Source organism: Crocodylus siamensis, chromosome 12, assembly GCF_052110815.1.
Source record: "Crocodylus siamensis isolate JL-2025a chromosome 12, ASM5211081v1, whole genome shotgun sequence".
Lineage (NCBI taxonomy): Eukaryota > Metazoa > Chordata > Crocodylia > Crocodylidae > Crocodylus > Crocodylus siamensis.
The window spans coordinates 13,134,054-13,154,576 of record NC_143406.1 but is presented as its reverse complement, the minus strand read 5'-3'; the positions used below and the strand labels follow the sequence as shown (position 1 = coordinate 13,154,576).

Sequence of the window (20,523 nt, the reverse complement as noted above, 5' to 3'; positions counted from 1 at the left end):
GGTCGCGCGGGCGACTGTACGATGTGGAGGCAGGGCAGCTCGCGTCCGGGGGCCGGCGCAGGGCGAGGAGCGGGCGGGCTGTGTGCTGCCTGGGCTCAGCGGGCTCCCCGGTTGGGTGGGGCGGAGCCGGGTGGGAGGCGCATGCGCGGAATTGCGTCCACTCACTGCGTGCTGGGGGCGGGGCCCGACGGGGCGGAGCCAATGGGCGGCCGCAGGCGGTTGCCAGGGCCCGGCGTCCCGGCGACATCATGGCGGCCATGCGGCCCGGCTCCTACTCGGGTGGCCTGAGAGCGCGGCGGCGAGATGGTGAGCGGGGGGCGGGCCCCGACCCTGCGCTGCACTGCCCCGCCCCGCCCCTCCGCGGGCCTCGGCGCAGGGTCCGTTCGGGGCAAGGACTTCGTCCGTGGAGTCGCTTCTCCCATCCGGCCTCCGTCCCCGGCACTGGAAAACTTTGCGGGAGGCCGGGAGAGGCAGGGCTGCGCTCCCGCCCGGGCTGAGCCACGTGGGGCTGCGGAGCCGCTCGGAGCGCAGCCCTGGCTCTCCGCTGCCTCCTGCCACTCGGCGGCTGCTTCAACACTCAAAACGTTTTGAAACTTTCGAAACGTTTCGACTGGCTGCCTTTCGTTTTGAGGCTGTTCTGAAGCCCTTCGTTTCGTTTGGATTTTGCTGTTTCAAGCTCGAAGTGAGTTGAAATGAAACAGGTGGCGTAGCTTTGCACAGCCTCGCTGCCTGAATGCTAGATCCCAGGGAGTCAATAGATCTGCTTTGGTGAGTCTGCGACTGGGGCAGCAAGCAAAGCCCGGGCCCATGGCAGAGTCCATTTCCCAGCAGCCCCTGCCTGCATCACTGTGGCTGGTTTCAATGGAGACCCCAGGAACGGCAGAGCCATGACAGCGCAAGGCTCAGGTTTCCACGGAGACTGGCCCCAACAGCACTGGCAAGGTGCATGGTTGGGGAAGGAGCTGGTCTGGGTCCGGGATCTTGCAGCAGTGACAGCGTGGGCCAGAGCTGCAATCTGCTGCCCACACGCCCTGAGCAGGGACATGCAGGCAGCAGATCGTGGCTTTGCTCTGGCTCTGGACCACACTGTCACTGCTGCATGATCCCAGCCCTGGTCCCGACCCAGCCAATGCTGCTGAGGCTGATCTCCATGGAAACCCTGGCCCTGCGCTGTCATGGCTCTGCTGCTGCTTCTGGGGTTTCCGTGGAAATTGGCCACAATGACACGGGCAGAAGCTGCTGCAAAATGAAGTCTGGCCGGATCCGCCATTTTGCCCACCCCAGATCTGCGAGGTACAAATTTTCCCTGCCTTCCATATATGAAAAGGCAGTGTTGGATTCAAACTTAATGGAGCCACAACCCTAGAACCAAACAGGCCTGATTTTAGGAGCTCTGAATCTCAATTTTTCTATTTTGGGGAGGGACATGGAAAAGGAAAGAGGGTGAATTTACAGACACCACCGTTAAGCACACATGTCTGCTCAGGTCTGCCCTCTGCAAAAAGTGCCAGCAAAGTACATTCAGCCAACTTGTGTTTGGGAAGAATGAAACATATTGTTGTCTTTGCAGTATTTTAAATTCAACCTCAGATATGTTTCAGTTTAATGCTAGAAATAATCAGGCTTGCCAGTCTCTTCCGAATATCAAATGCACAACTGAGAAAAAAATAAAAGTAATCCACTTTAATTTTGTTAAATCTTCACACTTCTGAACTGCATCCAACGCCAGCATGGTTTCCTGCCAGCTCACCTGCTAGGCTGTTTGCTAATCTCTGGCTCTTGCCACACAGAGTGCCCTGTAGCTGGGGAACCAAGGCTTCCCTGCTCCCTACAGTGGAGCCAGGGGTCTGGAACTTGACACAAGGCTCTTAGGACTTCTGAGCGCCCAGCTTCTTGATGGAGAATTAATGTTTGCCTCCCACTTCAGTGTAGCATGTCAGCAGGGTTTCCCAAGAACTGTTGCATAGTGACATTCTGGGTCACCCAGCCACAGTAGCACTTCTCTATGTAAGAGAAGCCTACCTTTCTGTTGCCACCATGACACAGCAGATGAACATGCACACCCGGACAGGATGGGTCCTAGAGGTGCTACGCAGAGTCATATAGTACCATATTGTTACGATTATAACAAGCCAACTGTGATCTTTTTATGGGAAAGTATGTAATTCTCAACAAAACCTGTGTTTATTTTGGTGTATATATATTTTAACAGTAAAAGATTTAAAGATATGTTCAAAGCTATACAAAAACATACAGGAAGAAGACACTCGGGTCCCTTTACACTTGTATTACCAGTCTATTTAGCATTCAAGCACAACTTTTTATTATTCAGCTAGATATTTCGTGGTATTTCACTGTTTTGTCTATTATCTTTTTTCTTTTCAGGATATGGGCTATATGTTTATCCTAATACCTTTTTCCAGTATGAAGGAGAATGGAAACAAGGAAAAAAACATGGTAAGGGGAGATTAGCTTTCCATATAATACTGAAGTGAGTATTTATGGTAATTTTTATTACTTTTTATTTACTGCTGTAATTTGTTTAATTTTCAGAATGTCTTTACAAACATTAGTATAAACTATAGCTGAAGCAATGTATATATTGTGTGTGTGTCAGTGTAGCAACCGAAGCGTAAGCACCAAACTTTTACTATACTTTGTCATAGGCAATGAAGTGTAGACATTTAAAGGAAAAACACTGATGATTTTTTACCTGAGTTTATCATGCCTTTAAGAGAAAGCATGTTTGCAAAAATCCAGGTAAATTATTTTATTCCTTCATACGCACGCAAACCGAATCAGATGAATATCACCATGCATTCAATAAATATTAATGTTTACTTTTTTCCAAAATTTGAAGATAATCCTAATTTCTAGTTGCCGGTTACAAATGTAAGTGTGATTCAGATTTTTTTTAGGACTATGATAAAATGGACTCTGAAACATCCTTTCTAGACCGCATTCCTTAAAATGAAGGCCATGTTGTACCTAGTAGAACATGGCCATCTCTTACAATTTCATAGGCATTTTAAGGCAGTTCTCTGAAATTGCAGGGAGAAACCTTTTGGAAGGCTGATTAATTCTTTGAGATTTTGAAAGGTTTTCATCCATTACAAAGGAATCAAAAAAAGGAAAATGTGAAGATTTCTAGGTCATACAGATTACAACATCTTTAAACAAATTGGGCATTAAGACGTTCCAAATTTGGCTAACATACTTGAAAATCATAGACTTGCTGACTTTAGTGCTGGAGTATAAGAAATATGCTCTGTAGCTAGAGAAATACAGGCCTTACTCTCTGCCATATTCATGCAAGCCAAGTGCTGAAGGAAAAGCTGCATGGAGTATCCATCCCAAGGGGCTCGACTTACTTAGAATTACAACGAGAGAAAAGGCTTTTTTCTGAGTATTGTCTTTTCTTGTATACAACATGCCCCCAAATTAAATATGCACCTTGTTTTTAAAAGGCAGAATGAAGAACAAAAGATCTTTCTTGAGAGTCCCTGAAGTGGGGGAGGGAAGGGAAGGGGAGCAGGGGAGAGAGAAAGTTTCCATAGCCAGCAGCTTGGGGAGTCTTGCCTGCAGTCCATGCAGCTTTACTTTCATTTTGTCCCTAGAGGCTTAAGTGACAGAAACTGCTGTTATCATATATCCTCAATTTTAATGTGCAATTGAATTTCTAGCAATTGAATTTTGGAAAAAGGTGCATTGTATATGCAAGAAAATATGGTATCTGTAGTCACACCCAGAGTAAAGATCTGTATGAGTTTTTTTTTTTTAAATAAATACGTATGATATAGGATGCTGCAATGACAACACAATAACTGAGAAACAGTCAGCCATCTCTTAGTACATCTCTTCTTATATTCTGTCAGCCCCCTGGAGTTGAGACACTGAGGAAGAAGAGAAGATAGCATCATGTGTTACAAGTTGTTCTCACTTGCTCAAATGAAAACATCTCTTCTTGCTGAGTTAGTTGCACTGCACCTACCTCAATAGGTGATTAACTTGCCAAAAGTGTGAGATAAGAACATCATAGTTTAAATTAAGCTTTTTTATCATCTTTAAGGAATAAGTAGCATTTGACTAGTCTCTAAAATATGTGTTATATTTGACTGTGGCAACATAAGACAAAAATGGTGTTTTCTTGCTTTTATCTTTGAACAAATAATTAACATTTGATGCATAGCATCAACACCATACAGTTGCTTGCAGACTTGCGTGAAAGTAAAGTTTTTGTCTTCAAAAGGTTACAAAAGTAGAAGTGACATTTAACCTAGTAGAACTAAATGGAAAAAATATCCATTTCAGTAGGGCCAGGATTTTCACCTATATGTAGGAGACTATATTGCACTTATTATGACACTTTCTTCAGGAGTCTCTTACGTACAGTGTCATTGAGTGCTAGGAATAGATTGAAGTTCTTCAAATACCATTACAAAACATTTAATTTTATCTTCTTTCAACCAGTATGTAAATTAAATAACAGAGGGGAAGAAATTTTGTCAAAATCTCATTGTGTTATGCAGAGTGGAGATCAGAGCTCAGAGGTTCTTATTCTCCATGTGCTTCTCAAACCTTTTATACACAGTATCTCTGCAGACACTGTAATTTGAATCTGTTATTCAGGGAACATTTTAACTACTATATTGTTTCCTAGGTCATGGCAAACTATTATTCAAGGATGGAAGTTATTATGAAGGCGAGTTTGTGGATGGTGAAATTTTGGGGAATGGATTGCGATACTGGGCATCTTCAGGTTAGCATTTTTCGTCACAATACATTATGTTCATTTAATACACCTTTATCTTCATGTGGTTACATACTGAGTGTACAGGAAAAAAATAATGTTTTGTAATTTACCACCCTGCTTTGATGTAATTGAGTTGTTCAAGGCTTGGAGTGTAAATTCATATTTTTCAGGCTTCCTCACATAAGCAGTTTCAAGATAGATAGTGTTAATTTTTAATTTGCTCTTAAGAGGTGCCTTTGATAGTGGGTGACAGCAGGTAGTACTGTAAACCAGAAGCATGTGATTTCTCTCTTACATTTGATATTAAGAGTCTCAGTCCAGAAAGGATCTCCACATAGATCTTCACACCCGTATGGAGTTACACAGAGGGTCGGGCTGAAGTCTGCACAGGACTAAACCTACTGTAACCAGCTGTCCCCAATATCGACAGATCTTATGCCTGTTTCTTCACACAGCTTTGTCAATGGACATTTCTTTGTTGGCATATTGCCGCTTTTCTAGTCTTGTGTCTTACTTGAGTAGAGGTATGGTCCTCTGTAAAGAGCAGCTCATGAAAAATAGCATAATTTCAGCTGTAAACATGGACTAGCTAGCATGTCCAGTACTGCCCCAGGAGTTGCTCTAGGAGTTGCTGTGGCTCCTTATGGCTTGCTCATTGCTCTTTAGGGTAAGTCAACAACTTCCTCCACATTCACCTAACCTGTAATGATTGGCAATCTTTGGTCAGTATGGAAAGGACAGGTACCACGTTTATGCAATAAATATATTAAAATATATAGTTATATATCATTATGCAGGCATATACACCCTGGGAAAGTAATTGTACAGAATTGTATTTTTAGCACTAGGCTTCTGATTTCCCAGGCTTCAATATAGAATATTTGAATGACTACATGCCATCAAAAAGCTGTTAAGTTGACTATGAAATTAAAGTACTTTTTATACATTCCTTAACCATAAAAGAACATATTATGAATCTTTTTTTAACACATCACTGACATCTTTTAAGGTGCTTCAGTTTTAAAGACCTGAAGGAATATGGATTATAATTCATTAGTTTTAAGATAAAGATCTAATGAACAGGTTTCTTTTTCATGAGACTGTACTGATAATAAAAATAACTTATTAATTATTCACTTTATGTCTTTTAAAATGCCTTCTACTACTGCTGTGCAAGTAAAGTACAATAGGAACCATTATTAGTGTACTTTCACCTTAAAAATTAGAAAACTGCATTTGACAAAGGTGTTTCTGCTTCTTTTTAAATTTTACTTTCTCATGTGTCTAATTCAAGGAAACACTTACTCAGGTCAATTCATGTTAGGAGAGCTCCATGGACATGGAGTCATGCAATACAGTGATGGTGGGAAATATGAAGGAGAATTCTCTTGTGGAATGAGAGAAGGTAGGTTAGAATCTCTGAGCAAGCTTTGATTAAAATTCATTCTAATGTGACTGAAGTCCTGATAATTGCTATTACTATAGAAGTGCCTATAAACTAACCTAGAACAGGCCATTGTTCTAGGCATCAAACTAACACAGCGTAGTATACATTCTTTGACTCCAGCAGAGGCATGTCATTTGTTCCCCTGACTTCAATAGGACTATGCACATGTTTAACATTGGGCATGTGATTAAGCATTTTTCTGTGAGTGAACTTATTTGGTATTGAAGTCAGCACCTTCAGTGTTTGTCTCCCGTTGACTTTTATGAAGAATGTTTCAAGCATAGCAAACTTCATTTAAAAATCATTTAGGAAAGGATATATTATATTTTATCTTTTTTTGAGAGGTTAAGGACCAATGTAATTTGTCTGATTGGAGACCTGCAGGAAGGCCCTACGAGGAAAGGCTAAGGGATCTTAACCTCTTCAGCCTCTCCAAGAGAAGGCTGAGAGGGGACCTTGTGGCAGCATACAAATTCATAAGGGGAGAGCAGCATGAAGTAGGCGACAATCTGTTCACCAGGGCACCCACTGAAACAACAAGGAACAATGGCCATAAGCTACTGGAGAGTAGGTTTAGGCTGGACATTAGGAGGAAGTTCTTCACGGTCAGGGTTGCCAGGATCTGAAATGGACTTCTAAGGGAGGTGGTGCTTACCACATGGTTGGGGGTCTTCAAGAGGAGACTGGACAGGCACCTGGCTGGGATCATATGATCCCAGGTTTGGTGACCCTTTTCTTGCCTGCCAGGGGCAGGGGGTCGGACTAGATGGCCCACTGAGGTCCCTTCAGACCCTAAAATCTATGAATCTCTGTAACCTAAACTGGAAAGCCCATTCGTATGTTTATTCATCTAGATACAGGTGGCATCACAAACTAGATACAGGTGGCAGAAAAACCTATTTATGAGAGATTTTAAGGCTGAATCATACAATTAGTTACCCAAGTGAATAATTCTACACATTTAGTCATGCAATTATTCTCACTGATATCAAGCTACTCTCCTTTGTAAGTATTTGTTGGATGGGGTCCATTGAACGTTCATATTTTTGGAGCTGCAGCCGTTTACTGGAGGTTGCCCAGCCAGTTGATTTCAGTGAAAATAATTGCAATATGTAAAATCAAGCATGTGCATCTTTGCCTATTAGATTGGAACTTTAGTTTGTATAGTACCTAGTACATTTTGAATGCTGTTGAAATTTAATAAATTGGATAAATTATATCCAGCCTGATTTCTACATCAGCAAAGTTGGGAAAAGCTTTGTATAGTTTAAGTCCCAACCAATTTTTTGGATTTTCTCAGACTAGTATCAAATGGATGTGCCCTCCATTTGAAATGGGATATTTTTTTTCTTGCTTAGTTGGGGGGGAAAAAAATGAAAATCCACAGATGTGGCTTCTGAGTTGTCAAGGGGTTTTAATACAAATGAGAGTGTATTTCCTGCCTCTGGCCATGACATTTTGGTGGTAGTTGTGCTGAGGGATGAAGGAGGGTGGGTGTTAGGTCCTACTGTCATCCTTGTGTTTAGGGATGAGAGGGGAGGGTGTTTGGCTTTTTTAAATGTCAGCTGTTCATATCCCATTTCTTTTTTGTTCAGGATATGGGTTACTGGTTGACAGCGATGGACAAATTTATCAGGGATCTTTCCACAAAAATAAGAAGCATGGAGGAGGTAAAATGACCTTCAAGTAAGTTTTGTTTCTGGCTTTGGTAGCCTGTTGCCCTTTTTTCAGAACATGACAATGTACCATTCAAGGTTTCGATAAATTAACAAAAACTTAGTAACCTTCTTAGGTTAAAACTCACACCATTGTGTCAACATCTACCAGTTTACATGTTGCAGTATAAAAAATTACACTTTGATTTGGATCTTTCTTGGTGCTGGCAGTCCTTCAATATGAGGATAACAGTAGGATTTTACTGGAGATCATATACTTGCCTCTTGTTTTCTGAATCTTGTTATATTTGTGTTAAAATTCAGACTCTTAATGCCATGTTTTGTATTTGTTGTGCTTATTTTATTCAGTCAAAACAGGAAAAAATCTTTGGAAACTTGAGATTTTAAACAATTTTGAAAATACATTTGTTGGATCCATTTGAAGTCAGTGCCAACTGCGCTGAAAATAAATAATTGTACATAGATGATTAAAAAATTCCATGCAGGTTCTTACACTATGAAATCTTGTGTGAGGTTTAAAACTTTATTTCTATCTCTTCTGAAGTATTGCTCAGACTTCCTGGGAACAGAAGCAGGGCATAATTTTGATCAATATGGTATAAAGTCTGTGTATTACTTAGATGCTGGAACATGGATACCAAGGCCACATGTACTACTAACAATCTTAAAATATATCCTCAAGAAATAAATAATCTGCTAATCTAAGTGAAATAAATTGAAATAGAATGAATTCCTGAGAGAGACTGGTTTATCCTAAAGCAGTTGTTTTTGCAATTACTTATAAATCTTGCTTGTTTTTCTATTGTATCCCATTCAGCTGTGCCCATAACAGAACTAGGCTGGTCTCGGGGGCTAGCTTCAGAGGCACATTATTCAGGCACATTTGTTATTTGTAGATGAAAATCTTTAGAAAGTACAATGATCTAAAAATGATATATTTAAAATGAAGGCCACTCTGACAGTCAAGCATGATTTTTTGTTAATAATATTCTTCAGGAAATACTAAGCTAAGCTTTTTTGGCCAGAATTTTAAGCTCTGCTCTTTTATTTGCAGAAATTCTGTAAGCCTTTGACTTTGTGGAGGCAAGAGATAGTTCAGCAACCAGATTAATTTACACTTTAGACATGATCTGTAGCCCTCTGAAGTCACTAAGAGTCTTACCAGAGACTCCAGTGGATTTTGGATTAGGCTCTGTGCCTGTGCTTTGCACCCTGTGAAGCTTGGCATGCCTCCCTAATTGCACTATGCATGGCCCATACTGACCATATACCTATGCATGTATAAGTACACAAAAAATGAATAGCAATATCACAGGAGGCTTGACAGTAGAATAGCAGACGATCAATCACTATGTAATAGGAGACTACAGAAGTCTCCCATTTTATGGGAGTGGTTAGAGTCTGTTAACAGGTCTTCTTTATAGATCGTCATGTTGAACTTGTTTTGTATCTTTGTCTTACTCTTGATTGAAAAGCTAGCTGCAGCTTATCTTTTTCCTGTGACCCAAGAGTTGCTCTCCCTTTTCTGCTGCTGAGTACCTCTTAGAAAGCACTTTACATTAAGGGCTGTGCGAAGCTCCGCCAGCTGTTTCATTTTCATGCTGTTTCAACTCATTTTGAGCTCAAAAACCGAAATGAAACGAAGGGCTTCAAAACAGCCTTGAAACGAAACAAGGCCAGTCAAAACGTTTCGAAATGTTTCAAATTTTGAAGTGACCCAGTGCAGGGAGGCTGGGGAGAGTCAGGACTGCACTCTGAGCGGCTCTGTAGCCCCATGTTGCTCAGCCTTGCAGACAGTGTGGCCCTGGCTCTCCCCGCCTCCTCGGCTGTGGTGTAGGGCCTGGGGCAAATCAGCTTGTGCAGAGACCTGCCCCTGCCCCGATCCCAGGGTGGGGGCAGGTTCCTGCACAAGCTGATTTGCCCCATCCCGCCTGCTGCTGGCCCCAGCTGGCAGCACCAGCCTCCTGTCATCCAGCAGGCAGATTGGGGGCTTGCTTACACCCCTGGGAGGGCTGCGGGGGCTGTGCTGGACTGCTCCCACCAGTGCAGGTTCCCGATCTGCCTCCCAGATCACAGGAGGCTGGTGCTGCTGGCTGGGGCCAGCAGCAGCACCAATATTCCCAGCACTGGCTATGGGCGAAATGTCGAAACAGCATTGAAACAGCCAAAGAGTTTCAACGAAATGAAACGGAAGAGTGCTTTCAAAATAAAATGAAACTCAAAATGAGACACTGTTCTGTTGAAGTGGAAGTCAAAGTGGAACGATGCTGTTTCGCACAGCCCTAGTTTATGTGACCAGACACCAGCAAAGGGAATGAAGAAAAAAGGTCTTATACAGAACTAGTCAGTGCATATTATAATCTTTCTCCCTGGTACAAAGATGGGAATGCAGGTGTGGAGAATCATCCTAGGTCCCTGGCAAATGTTCAGTTAAAGACACAATAGGATGTAATGCAGGATCCCCACAATCCTGCTTCCTGCCATGATCTCAGGCTCCCCCTGCATCAGCAAGTAGCAAGCTCCCATGGCTGGAAGCCCCATCAGCTGATCCAGGCTCCCAGCCATTGGGGCACGTGGTGCACCCCTGAGGCTGGGAGCCCCATGCTAGCCACGCATTAGTTAAAGACATGATAGGAATCAGCCTCAAAGTTATTGCACATGTTTTTTGTAATAACTTTGTGGTTTATTCCTTATTTTATCGCACCATAAATTGCATTAACATGTGTCTGGGTAACGAATTAAGATGTGATTAACTGGTTAATCACATCTTAAGTGTAATGCATGCCAGGGGCCCTAGGGGCAGTGGCATTTGAAGACTGTGAGTTTTGTCTTGTTAACTTCCTTGTGACAATGTTTATCTGCTTCATCTGTTTATGTTAATGGCTTCTCCTGCTGCTTCACAAGCCCCAGCTTTCCATGGTAGTCCAGTATATTATCTGCAATGTCAAAAACCTGTTTTGCTTTACAACTTTTCTTTTTACCTTAGGAACGGTGATAAGTATGAAGGAGACTGGATCCTGGACCAGCGACAAGGTCATGGGGAACTGCACTGTGCCGATGGAAGTGTATATGAGGTATAATAATAAAAGTTATGAGAATTGGTAACAGTGTAACTTAGGAAAGTCCAAAGAAATCCATTTTGAATCTTTATCCTATCCTCCAAGGTGTCAGAGACTCTGATCAAACAGGCCTGACTAAGTCAAACACTTGAGTAACCATACCTGCCCCTAATACCTGGCTAATGCGACTGCCCCAGTTTTCTGCAACCAGATTGGCTGCTGAAAGTGACACTCACCCCTTTTATATGTAGCTGCATTGTCAGGCTGTAGGCATGCCTTGAAACAGCCTCAGTCTGTTCTGTTAAGCCTCACATGCATTGTTCTCTTTGGTTCTCCTGACTTCTGACTTGACTTTGGCTTTTCCTGACCTTGAGCTAAAATCTTGCCTGAAATTCAGCACTGGTCCTGCTGTCTCTGGTGTTCCTTGCATCTTGAATCAGCTTGGCTTCCTAGACCCTGAACTCAGATCTTCCCTGGAATTTGGCACTGGTTCTCTGACCTCTGGCTCCTGACCTTGGTTTGTCTCTCAGATGTACCCTCTCAGCTCCCTTGAAATGTGGTCCCACAGTCCCTGCTCAGGTAACCTGTGCCTGTTTCCTGCTGATCTCCTAATTGCCTCTCAGAGCCCATCTGCAGGCCTGGCTGCCTTGCTCTTGGCTAAACCCTCACAGCAAGGTGCGCATTACAACATATGATGGTATGCAGGATCAGATCTACCACCAGGGCAGATTTCTGGGGGTGAGCTGATGGTTGCTTTACAGGGGCTGCAAACCCAGATTACAGCTCTGCAAGCCCAATGTACCCTGTTTCTGCACCCACTGGGGGAACCAACCCACTCATCTCACCCCAAACCCTGAGTCCTGCTGCCCATCAAATTTGATGGAGACCCTCACTGCTTCCAGCAGTTCATTACTTAGGGCCACCAGCAGTTCATTAATCAGTGCCACCTCACTTTTAGTCTCTGCCCTAGAACTTACCTTTCATATACAATCAAGGTGGAACTGATTATCAGTCTACTGAGTTGCAATACCCTGGTGTGGGCTTTCCAACTTTATCTGAACCATGGCCAAAATTTTTGGCAACCTGTATTGGGTCTGTACTGCAGAATGAGTGCTCCAGACCCTCAGACACGGGCGTATTCCAGTATCAAGTTATGCAGCTGTGTTTACACGGTTGGTAGCTGACAAGGAGTGCAATGAGGTAGGTCAGCATTTCCACTTCCACCACAGACTTCAGGGCCACATTCAGGATGAATTTTGACTTGGGGTGGAGCTCCCAGCTACCTTGGACAGATATATTGATCTTCATATCCATATTATCGCCCATCTGCCTGAGTGACAGCAGGAAGGTTGGGCTGAATCTCAGCCCTTGGGGCTCGCTAGGGCCCTGAAAGAGCCAACACAGTAAAGAAAAGGCTCCCTCAGAAGAGAAGGCTTGTTATCGTGTCCAGGGCCTCTGACTGTATTGTAGGGAGTCCAGGCATTTTGCCTGAGGAAAGGAATGCTTGCCTCCTTTTCAGGAAACTCCCCAGCCCAGCCTCAGTAGCAGGACATAGTCTGGGCCCATTGCTGACCATTTAACTAGCCCCTCTAATTCACAGTAAATTCCTGAGTGCCACCAAACCCCAAGACTTGTCCTTGCTCATCACCCTTCACCTACATCACCTGCCTGGGGTGGATATCTTTATGCTAGCTATTTTAGACACAGAAGCCTCCAGTAATTTTATGGACTCAATCCTCACTATCATGCTGTGACCTGGAACCTTGGCCTGACACAGCCACTCATCCTGGTTTGCCACCTCCTCAGCAGAGCACTGGGCTGGACACAGGTGGCTAAGATTGCCCACTCCCTGCTGCTAGAGTGGCCAGCTGGAGGCATCTGACTCCTCATCCCTTCCAATATAAACCTTTGACTCAGAAAAGGAAGTGTCTGGGCAGCAAGGCTTAACTTTGTACTTAGGCTGCTGTACCCTTGGCTCATGTTGCTACTCACTGACTGACAGTTTCCTTGGATACTGGGCCCTGACAGATTTCTTTATTTCTGGGCCCTGATTGCCTCCAAAAGGAATTGCAATATTTGGGACCTGGAACTCTTCGTGATCAAGGCAACCTTGAGGACTGGTGGCATCTTCTGGAGGAGCTTACCACCACCTTGTCCAGGTAATGATGGACCATAAAAACTTGGAATATCTCTAGATGAGAACTGAATTCACAACAGGTCTGCTGTTCCATTTCATTCCAATTCTTTTCCCATTTTATTTCATAATTGCTTATCACCCAGGAACTAAGAACCAGAAGGTAGATGTCCTATCCATAAGGATGAACCCTCTGCACTAGACCCATTGCCACCATCTACCACTCTTCAGCCTAAGAACTTCATTTAGGGAATTACTCAGTTAAACATCCTTTCAGCCATTCAAAAAGACTTCATAGATGACCCCCTTGTTAAAAAACTGCCACTTAATGGGGCCATCCCAACCTACTGTTCAGTGGCTCAGGGGGTTCTTTTTCCTGACAGCACCTGTATATCCTGGACAGAATATTACAGCTTTGTCCTGACTTCCCTCCCATGGGATGCTTTGTACTAGTCTCTTGGCAGTTCTGGTGGTCCTGAATGAGTCATAATGTTAAACAGTATGTCTATTCATGGACTAGATGTGCCTGAACCAAAGAACCTGAAACCAGGCTGGATCATCTCCTCCAACCATTACCCACTCCCACACTACCATGGTCAGTGCTTTTGGTGGATTTCATTGTGGACCTCCTGCATTCTGAGCAGTGCTTCAGAATTAATGGACATAGTGAATGTTTTAACTAAGATGGCCCATTGTGTCCCTATCTAGGCTGTCCCCACTGCCAGCAAAATGGCCCATCTATTTCTGAGAGATACGTTTTGCCTACACAGCTGTCCATCTCAGGTGCTCTCTGATCATGGCCCCTAGTTTGGCACTTCTGGAACAAGTTCTGTAAGGCCTTGTGTGTGGAATCTCTTCACTTGTCCACGTATTACCCTCAAACTCATGGTCCAGTTGAGTGCATAAATCAGACCCTTGAGCAATGCCTCAGATACTGTTTATATTTCCATCAGGATAATTGGGTAACTTGCTTCCGCTAGCAGAATTCTCATACAACAATACCACCCATACTTCCACAGGCTCAACCCTCTTTTTCTCCAACTACTGAGACCATCCTCAGTTCCAACCAGCACTGCCTACTTTCTTATGGGTCCCTGCAGTGAATGGCCTTGTATTGCATCTCCCACAAAATCAATAAGAGCTAAAGGCTCATCTCAGTGCAGCCAAGACTATGTATAAAAACCAAGCTGACTAACACCATTAGCTCAGCCCCACCATTTCAGTCAGTGACAAGATGTAGCTCTCTTCAAAGACTATCAAGACCCTGAGACCATCAGCCAAACTGGATCACCATTATCTGGGCCCATTCAAGGTTGTGGAACAAATAAGCCCTGTTGTATTCAAGCTCCAGCCACCAGAGACATTGAATGCACCCCACTTCCTGTGTATCCCTACTCAAACCTTTCATCGAGATTTCCTTTCCTGACCACCTAGCCCCTCTCCCCCACCCATAATAGTGAAAGGACTTGAAGAATACATGATAAACAAATTTTAGACTCCAAATGCATCTGAGGCAAGCTCCGCTACTTAATAAATTGGGAGGGCTATGGCACAGAAGAATGATCTTGAGAAGCAGCCTACCATGTTCACACCCCCAAACTAGTACACACCCCTAAACTAATACAAGATTTCCATTAGAAGTATCCAGAAAAGCCAGGTCTCAGGCCTTCTGGAAGATAACCCCGTAAAGGGTGAGCATACTGTCAGGGATTCTGATTTAGCAGGCCTGGCTGGGCCAAGCACTTGAGTTACTATACCTGCCCCTGATCCCTGGCAAATGCAACTGCTCCAGTTTTTTGCAACCAGGTTGGCTGCTGAAAGCAACATGCACCCTTTTTAGAGACACCTGCAGTGCCATATTGTAGGCATGCCTTGAGACGGCCTCAGTCTTTTCTGACAAGCCTTGTGTTCACGCTCTTCCTAGTTGTCCTTACTTCTGATTTGTCTTTGGCTTTTCCTGACCTTGATCTTGGATCTCACCTGAAATGGTACTGGCTCTGCCCTTTGGTTTTCCTAGCATCCTGACTTGGCTTGGCTTCCTAAACCCTGATCTTGGATCTTTCCTGGAACTTGGCACTAATTCTCTAACCTTTGGCTCCTGACCTTGGTTTGTGTCTCGGATTACGTTTCTCAGATCTCTTCTCTCGGTTCCCCTGGAATTTGATCCCATGCTCCCCATTCAGGTAACCTGTGCCCCTGCTGTACTGACCTCCTAGTTGCCCCTCAGGGCCCATCCACAGTCCTGACTGCCTATGTTCCAGCTGAACCCTCACACAAAGGCAACTATCTGCAATTTATATATGACATTTTTTTGCACTCTCATAATTTTGTTCATAAATAACAAGTAGCTAACAAATGCTGGCTAAAAGATACCAGAAAATGCCCAGTTCACTGCCTTTTAGAACAAAAATGGTATTCAGTTGCTTATGAAGTCAGCACTCCAATACAGAAAGGCAAAAGAATAGATTTCCAGTGTAAATTAAACAATAAGATATGGCAAGGTGTGAATTATTTCCTAATAATTCACAGCTAGATGAATCATCAAACATGAAGATGAAGTTCTTGTGCCATCATATCCTGTAGGTGTGAATTCTTATACTGTAAATCAGACAGGGAGTACTTTTTACTGTAATCATTGGGTATTTGGGGGTTAAAAAATAATCTCAAGTTTTAAAGATGAGATTTAGCAACTTTGAACCAGGGCAATTCTCTGCCTGTATAGGGGGAGGTGGGTTTGTTTTGTTTGCTTAACCATCAAATTTACTAACACTCTTGCAGCCAGGGTGCCTGCTGGGAGGCTGCTCCAACATGCTGTAATTACAGATTATTTGAGTCTGCTAGAGTGTGCTAATTTGTGTGCTCCAACCAGCCTCCACGTCTCATGTATCAGCATCCCTGCGTTTCAAAATGGTGACAGGGGCACTTTAACTAAAGCTTGTTTGACGAGCTTTAGTTAATGTGCCACTGCCGCCATTTTTAAGCACTTCTTTTACTTTTCAAGGTGTCATTAGAGCAGCATATATAATGTCTGAAATCAAGCAAAATGAATGAAGCACTGTCCAGAAGAGTATAATAGTATTACATATCCATACCAGTTATTATGTGGGGATAGTGCTGAATAATTAGAGGGAAATTACTAGAATGTCTTTTCTCCTTCAGGTCCTAATTCAACACAACATTTAAGCGTGTTTTTACCATTTCGGGGATATTATGCCAACAACAGCAGAGAGATGGAAAGTAATTGTAATTTGATACCTTGACATCCCAAGGAAATGTTTTTCTTTATGATTTTTTCATCCTATCTTGAAGATGTTACATTGCAATAGTTCAATGTTATGATAAACCATTACAAAGTAATATTACACTTTCCAGTATGATTATTTTCTGGCTTTCTGTATCCTCCATGTGATGTAAAGTTGCTTTCCAGTGCTTCAAGGCTAGCGTTATTTTTTATCAGATTTACAGTTGGAAGTGTTATTCATCCTTTTTTGGTGGTGGGGAGTGGGCAGGAAGATTACAGTAAAGATAGCTTTAATCTTTCAATTTAGGAACTTTCAAGTTTTGAATGCTCGAGGTCAGAGTAATCTTTTCAAAGAGATTTTAGTGCCCTAATTTTAATCAATGCTGAACATTTGATCTCCTAAAACACTAACCCTAACAACACATGCACAAATAATAGGAAACAATGGTATATTTCTGATGATATCATCTCAAGGAAGTGTGGAATTTGAGTACCAGAACAGTAATGGGTCAGGGGTGAGTTTGTGACTTGAGCTGTAATACAAGGTTTATATAATACCTCTCCTTACTATGTGGGTTTACCTTGTAGTATTCTTGTCATATTTCCCTTGAGGACAAAATCTCCATCAGAGTTTAGTAAAGCTTATAATGAAAAAGTTCATAGAAGAGGAACATGGTGTATGGTAGCCATTCTTTGCATACTGTTCTGTCTGGTATCAGTGCTCACAAATACATTTTTCCCAGTTGAACAGGAATGATTCATAGTCATTCTTCCAGCATTTCCGTTCACTCCCAAATATGCATTTTTAAAATAAATTAATAATAATTTTGCTAATATGCATCAGTTTTTTAATATAATCAATAGGATCAGTAACAGTTGGAAGCCTACAGATAATACATATGTTTGCTCAGCTTAGATGGGGTAACCAATTACATTAAAATGTTTTTGAGGCCAGAAAAATACTAGCAATAATGTGTGTGGCTTGTCTATGTTGTTTTGAAACACTCTTTAATTGCCAGTGAGAAGAGACAGCTTAGGTGGCCTGTCACTTTTCAAGAGTGGGTTAGGCATTATTTAGTACCACAAGGTGGCTCTCTAGTATCTCTTTAGACACTGGTTTGTTGCACTTCCCAGACTTGCAGATCTATCCCTGAAGAGTTGTAAATGTTTGTTACAGTACTTACATTTACAGTGGATCTATGCTAAAAAAATGGCAACATAGTTTGACAAGAAAAATACCTAGCAGTCCTACCAGCAACACTGTTAATTTATTCAACATTTATATTACTTCTCACAGGCTTATGAAATGTGCAAAAAACAAATTTAAACTCCCCAAACTTGCTATTAATATTCATCAAACTTATACTAGTTTAAAAAGTATTTTGATGTTGTGACATATAATTAAGCTTCTTCTGCTTTTGTGATTAACTGCCATGCATTTAATTGCTTCTACTCTTGACCCCTTTGCCTTTTCATTAGCAATGAGTGGATCAGTTTTTTAAAAGTCTTGCCCAGGGGCAGATCCAGAAAGGGCACAGTAGTGCCTTTGCACTTCCCTTTCAGATCATGCAGTCCCCAGAGCAGGTAAGAACCCCCTGCCCTTTCCCCTCTTGACTGACCAGTACATCCCCCTCCCCTCCTAGTCCTTCTCCTCCTCCACCCATCACTGCCAAGGGCAGGAGTAGAAGGGGTGAAATTCTTACATGATTTGGGGACTGAAAAAAAGGCCCTGGGTGCTGCTCTCATAGTATAGTCTGCCTGCCTAGTGAGAAGGGGAAGCTGGGAGTAGGGAAGTACAGCCATCCTTACAGTGCCAGTCGCTGCTTTTTCACCCCTCTTTACCAAGTCCTGTATCCATGCATGGGCTTGCCAAAGTCATCCTTGTGCTCTAGGTCATATAGCCCAAATAGATAGTAAAATATTTCTGGAGTTGCTAGTTGAATTTCTTTCCACAGGTTTTTGCTAGAGCCTTGTTCCCACATACAACAGCAAAATAAATGTGTGCTTTTCTGTGCACTTGGTTTATGAATTAGATTTTGACTTCTTTGGACTCAGCATTTCTCTAAACATTTAGGTTACCAGTGGGCATGATCTGTTCTTCCACTTCTAGTTTGAAAAATCAAGAGATGATATATTTTAAGCATAATTATCTTGACCATCTGCAGGTAAGAAGATAACTCACATCTCTTGTCTCTGTTGGCCAATGGTCAAGTATTAATGCAAGAATAGAAAAATAAGGATTATCCACTACCCATTTTGTTGATCTTGCATGTGTAGATTCTATTTCTTCCTAGGTCAGAGCTTAGTGCAATATCTGTCTTAGAGTGCAGTATCTGTATTAAGTGGCTCTCTCAGGCAAGGCAAGAAGAATTTTCCCATTTGTAGATCCATTAAGAAACATCACAGCCAGAAGTCTCTTCGCACATTGTGCACTGTCATTAAGTTCTGTAGATTGTCTACTTTGCTTTAACTTCACCATCCTGTTTATGCTGTATTAAAAGTAACCTCTTTTACCTTGATGAGTAGGAGATGAAAATTCAATTAATCATGTAAATAAAGTCTTTAAAATATTTAAATACATTATATATTTGTAAAAGAAAATGTGTTGTGACTGATTCTATCAAAGCTATACTGAAAATCTGCACTAAATATTTTTCCAGTGTTCAAAATATGCTATTCGGGCGTTTCAATTATTAAAATAGCAGGTTTGAGTGTTCTTACATCAGTTAGTCATCATATTCATCTCTATGACACTAGTTGTGTTTTATTGCCATCCAGACAGAAAACTTCCACCAATTATATGGTTATCATTCGGGAAAGTAGACATACAAATATCTCAAAATCAATTTTTTTCAGTTTCTGTTGACCTAAAGAATTTGGGGTCAAATATACTCTCAAACTATTAATATATCTAAAAGCTCTATCCCAATCATTTAAAGATGTTATCATGATATATGATCAGCACATATTAAACTCACTGTGCACTTAGGACTGTAGGGTAAACAGGTTCAACAAGATGTAAAATGCTACATTGTAAAAGTGAGCAATAAAAATTTAGAACCTAATTAGTCTGGTTATATACAAGGAATGGTAGGTTTCAAAGCTTTCCTTAATAATAGAACACCTTTTGTTTCTGTTAAGGATGTAGCCAAAATCATAAGGGGACCTCAAACTGGGTACAGAAATATATCCCCCACTTTATTCAGAAAAGCTTTTGCAGGTATATGTTTCTGGTTGAGCTTTTGTGAGCTCAAAATTTTTGTGTGCACAAACTTCATTTTCTGCAGATCAGCTAAGGACTGTATCTGATTTATACCTAAGGCTTCCAGCAAGAAAAAGTGTATACAAAATGGTGGAGATGGGTTTGGATGTTGCTTTTGAAAAGATACAACTGTTATTTGGTCAGTATTTTACTAGAATACTGTCTAAAAACTGTGGTTGCTAGATAATGGACTCCTGAAATCAGTATAGTCTTAAAATATTCCAGTTTCGATAATAAGGTCATGGACATGTTCTTCAATCTTTAGTATTCAAACAATGACACTTAGTTGTTAGTATTTATGAGATGGCAAAGAAGAGGCTGAAAAATGACACAAAGTTGAATTTTGTATTTGTGTTCTCTCAAGTTTTTGGATGTAATAAAACAAGATCTGAATTTAATTTGAGATCAACCTCTGAAAGAAGAGAAAATATTAGTAACTAGATTTGTTCAGGACTAACCACATATTAGGGTTTCTGTGAAACAATAACCAGAGCCATCAGCTTGATTAAACTTCAGGTAAAGAGGTGATAGTCGACCGAGTCTTTACTACAGAGGAAGCAGATAATGGCAAATAACTGATATTATTATTTGCATAACCATAAAACTAATTTCACACTGGGGAAAAAATGTTGCCAAGACATGAAGGTCTGGGAACTGCAATAGAGTGAAAGAATTTGTGAGAGGGCTAAAGCTTTGACAGCTTCTAGATGATAATAACAAGAATCCTATTGCTGACCTGTAGTGGAATGATTGGACACATTCAGTTAGAAAATTTAAATATGTCTGCATGGTTGAGGTTGAGACAACAGAATGAAATGTAAATGAAATGCATGGATTAATGAAGTAAAACATTTATTTTCCACACAGAAAGTGTTTCCTACCTATGATTTTTCTGGCTGCTGCATAGGTCCCAGTAAGCAGATGCTGTGTTCCATTCTGTCCCTGTTGCTG

At 41.9% G+C, this 20,523-nt stretch overlaps 1 protein-coding gene across 4 annotated transcripts in view; it reads left to right on the top strand.

The window, feature by feature from the left end:
* The first annotated feature begins 101 nt into the window (after positions 1-101).
* The window catches only part of MORN1 (MORN repeat containing 1), a 159,788-nt gene continuing 139,366 nt past the window's right edge, over positions 102-20,523 (top strand). For 2 of the 4 annotated variants that reach the window (XM_090024698.1, XM_090024697.1), the window contains exons 1-6: positions 102-306; positions 2,386-2,457; positions 4,661-4,759; positions 6,048-6,158; positions 7,796-7,886; positions 10,863-10,950. In XM_090024698.1, coding sequence (XP_089880824.1) covers positions 249-306; positions 2,386-2,457; positions 4,661-4,759; positions 6,048-6,158; positions 7,796-7,886; positions 10,863-10,950 — 519 coding nt within the window. In that variant the 5' untranslated portion in view covers positions 102-248. Of the gene's footprint in view, positions 307-356; positions 683-2,385; positions 2,458-4,660; positions 4,760-6,047; positions 6,159-7,795; positions 7,887-10,862; positions 10,951-20,523 lie in introns of those variants that run through there. The other 2 variants (XM_090024700.1, XM_090024699.1) reach the window with 2 other exon arrangements.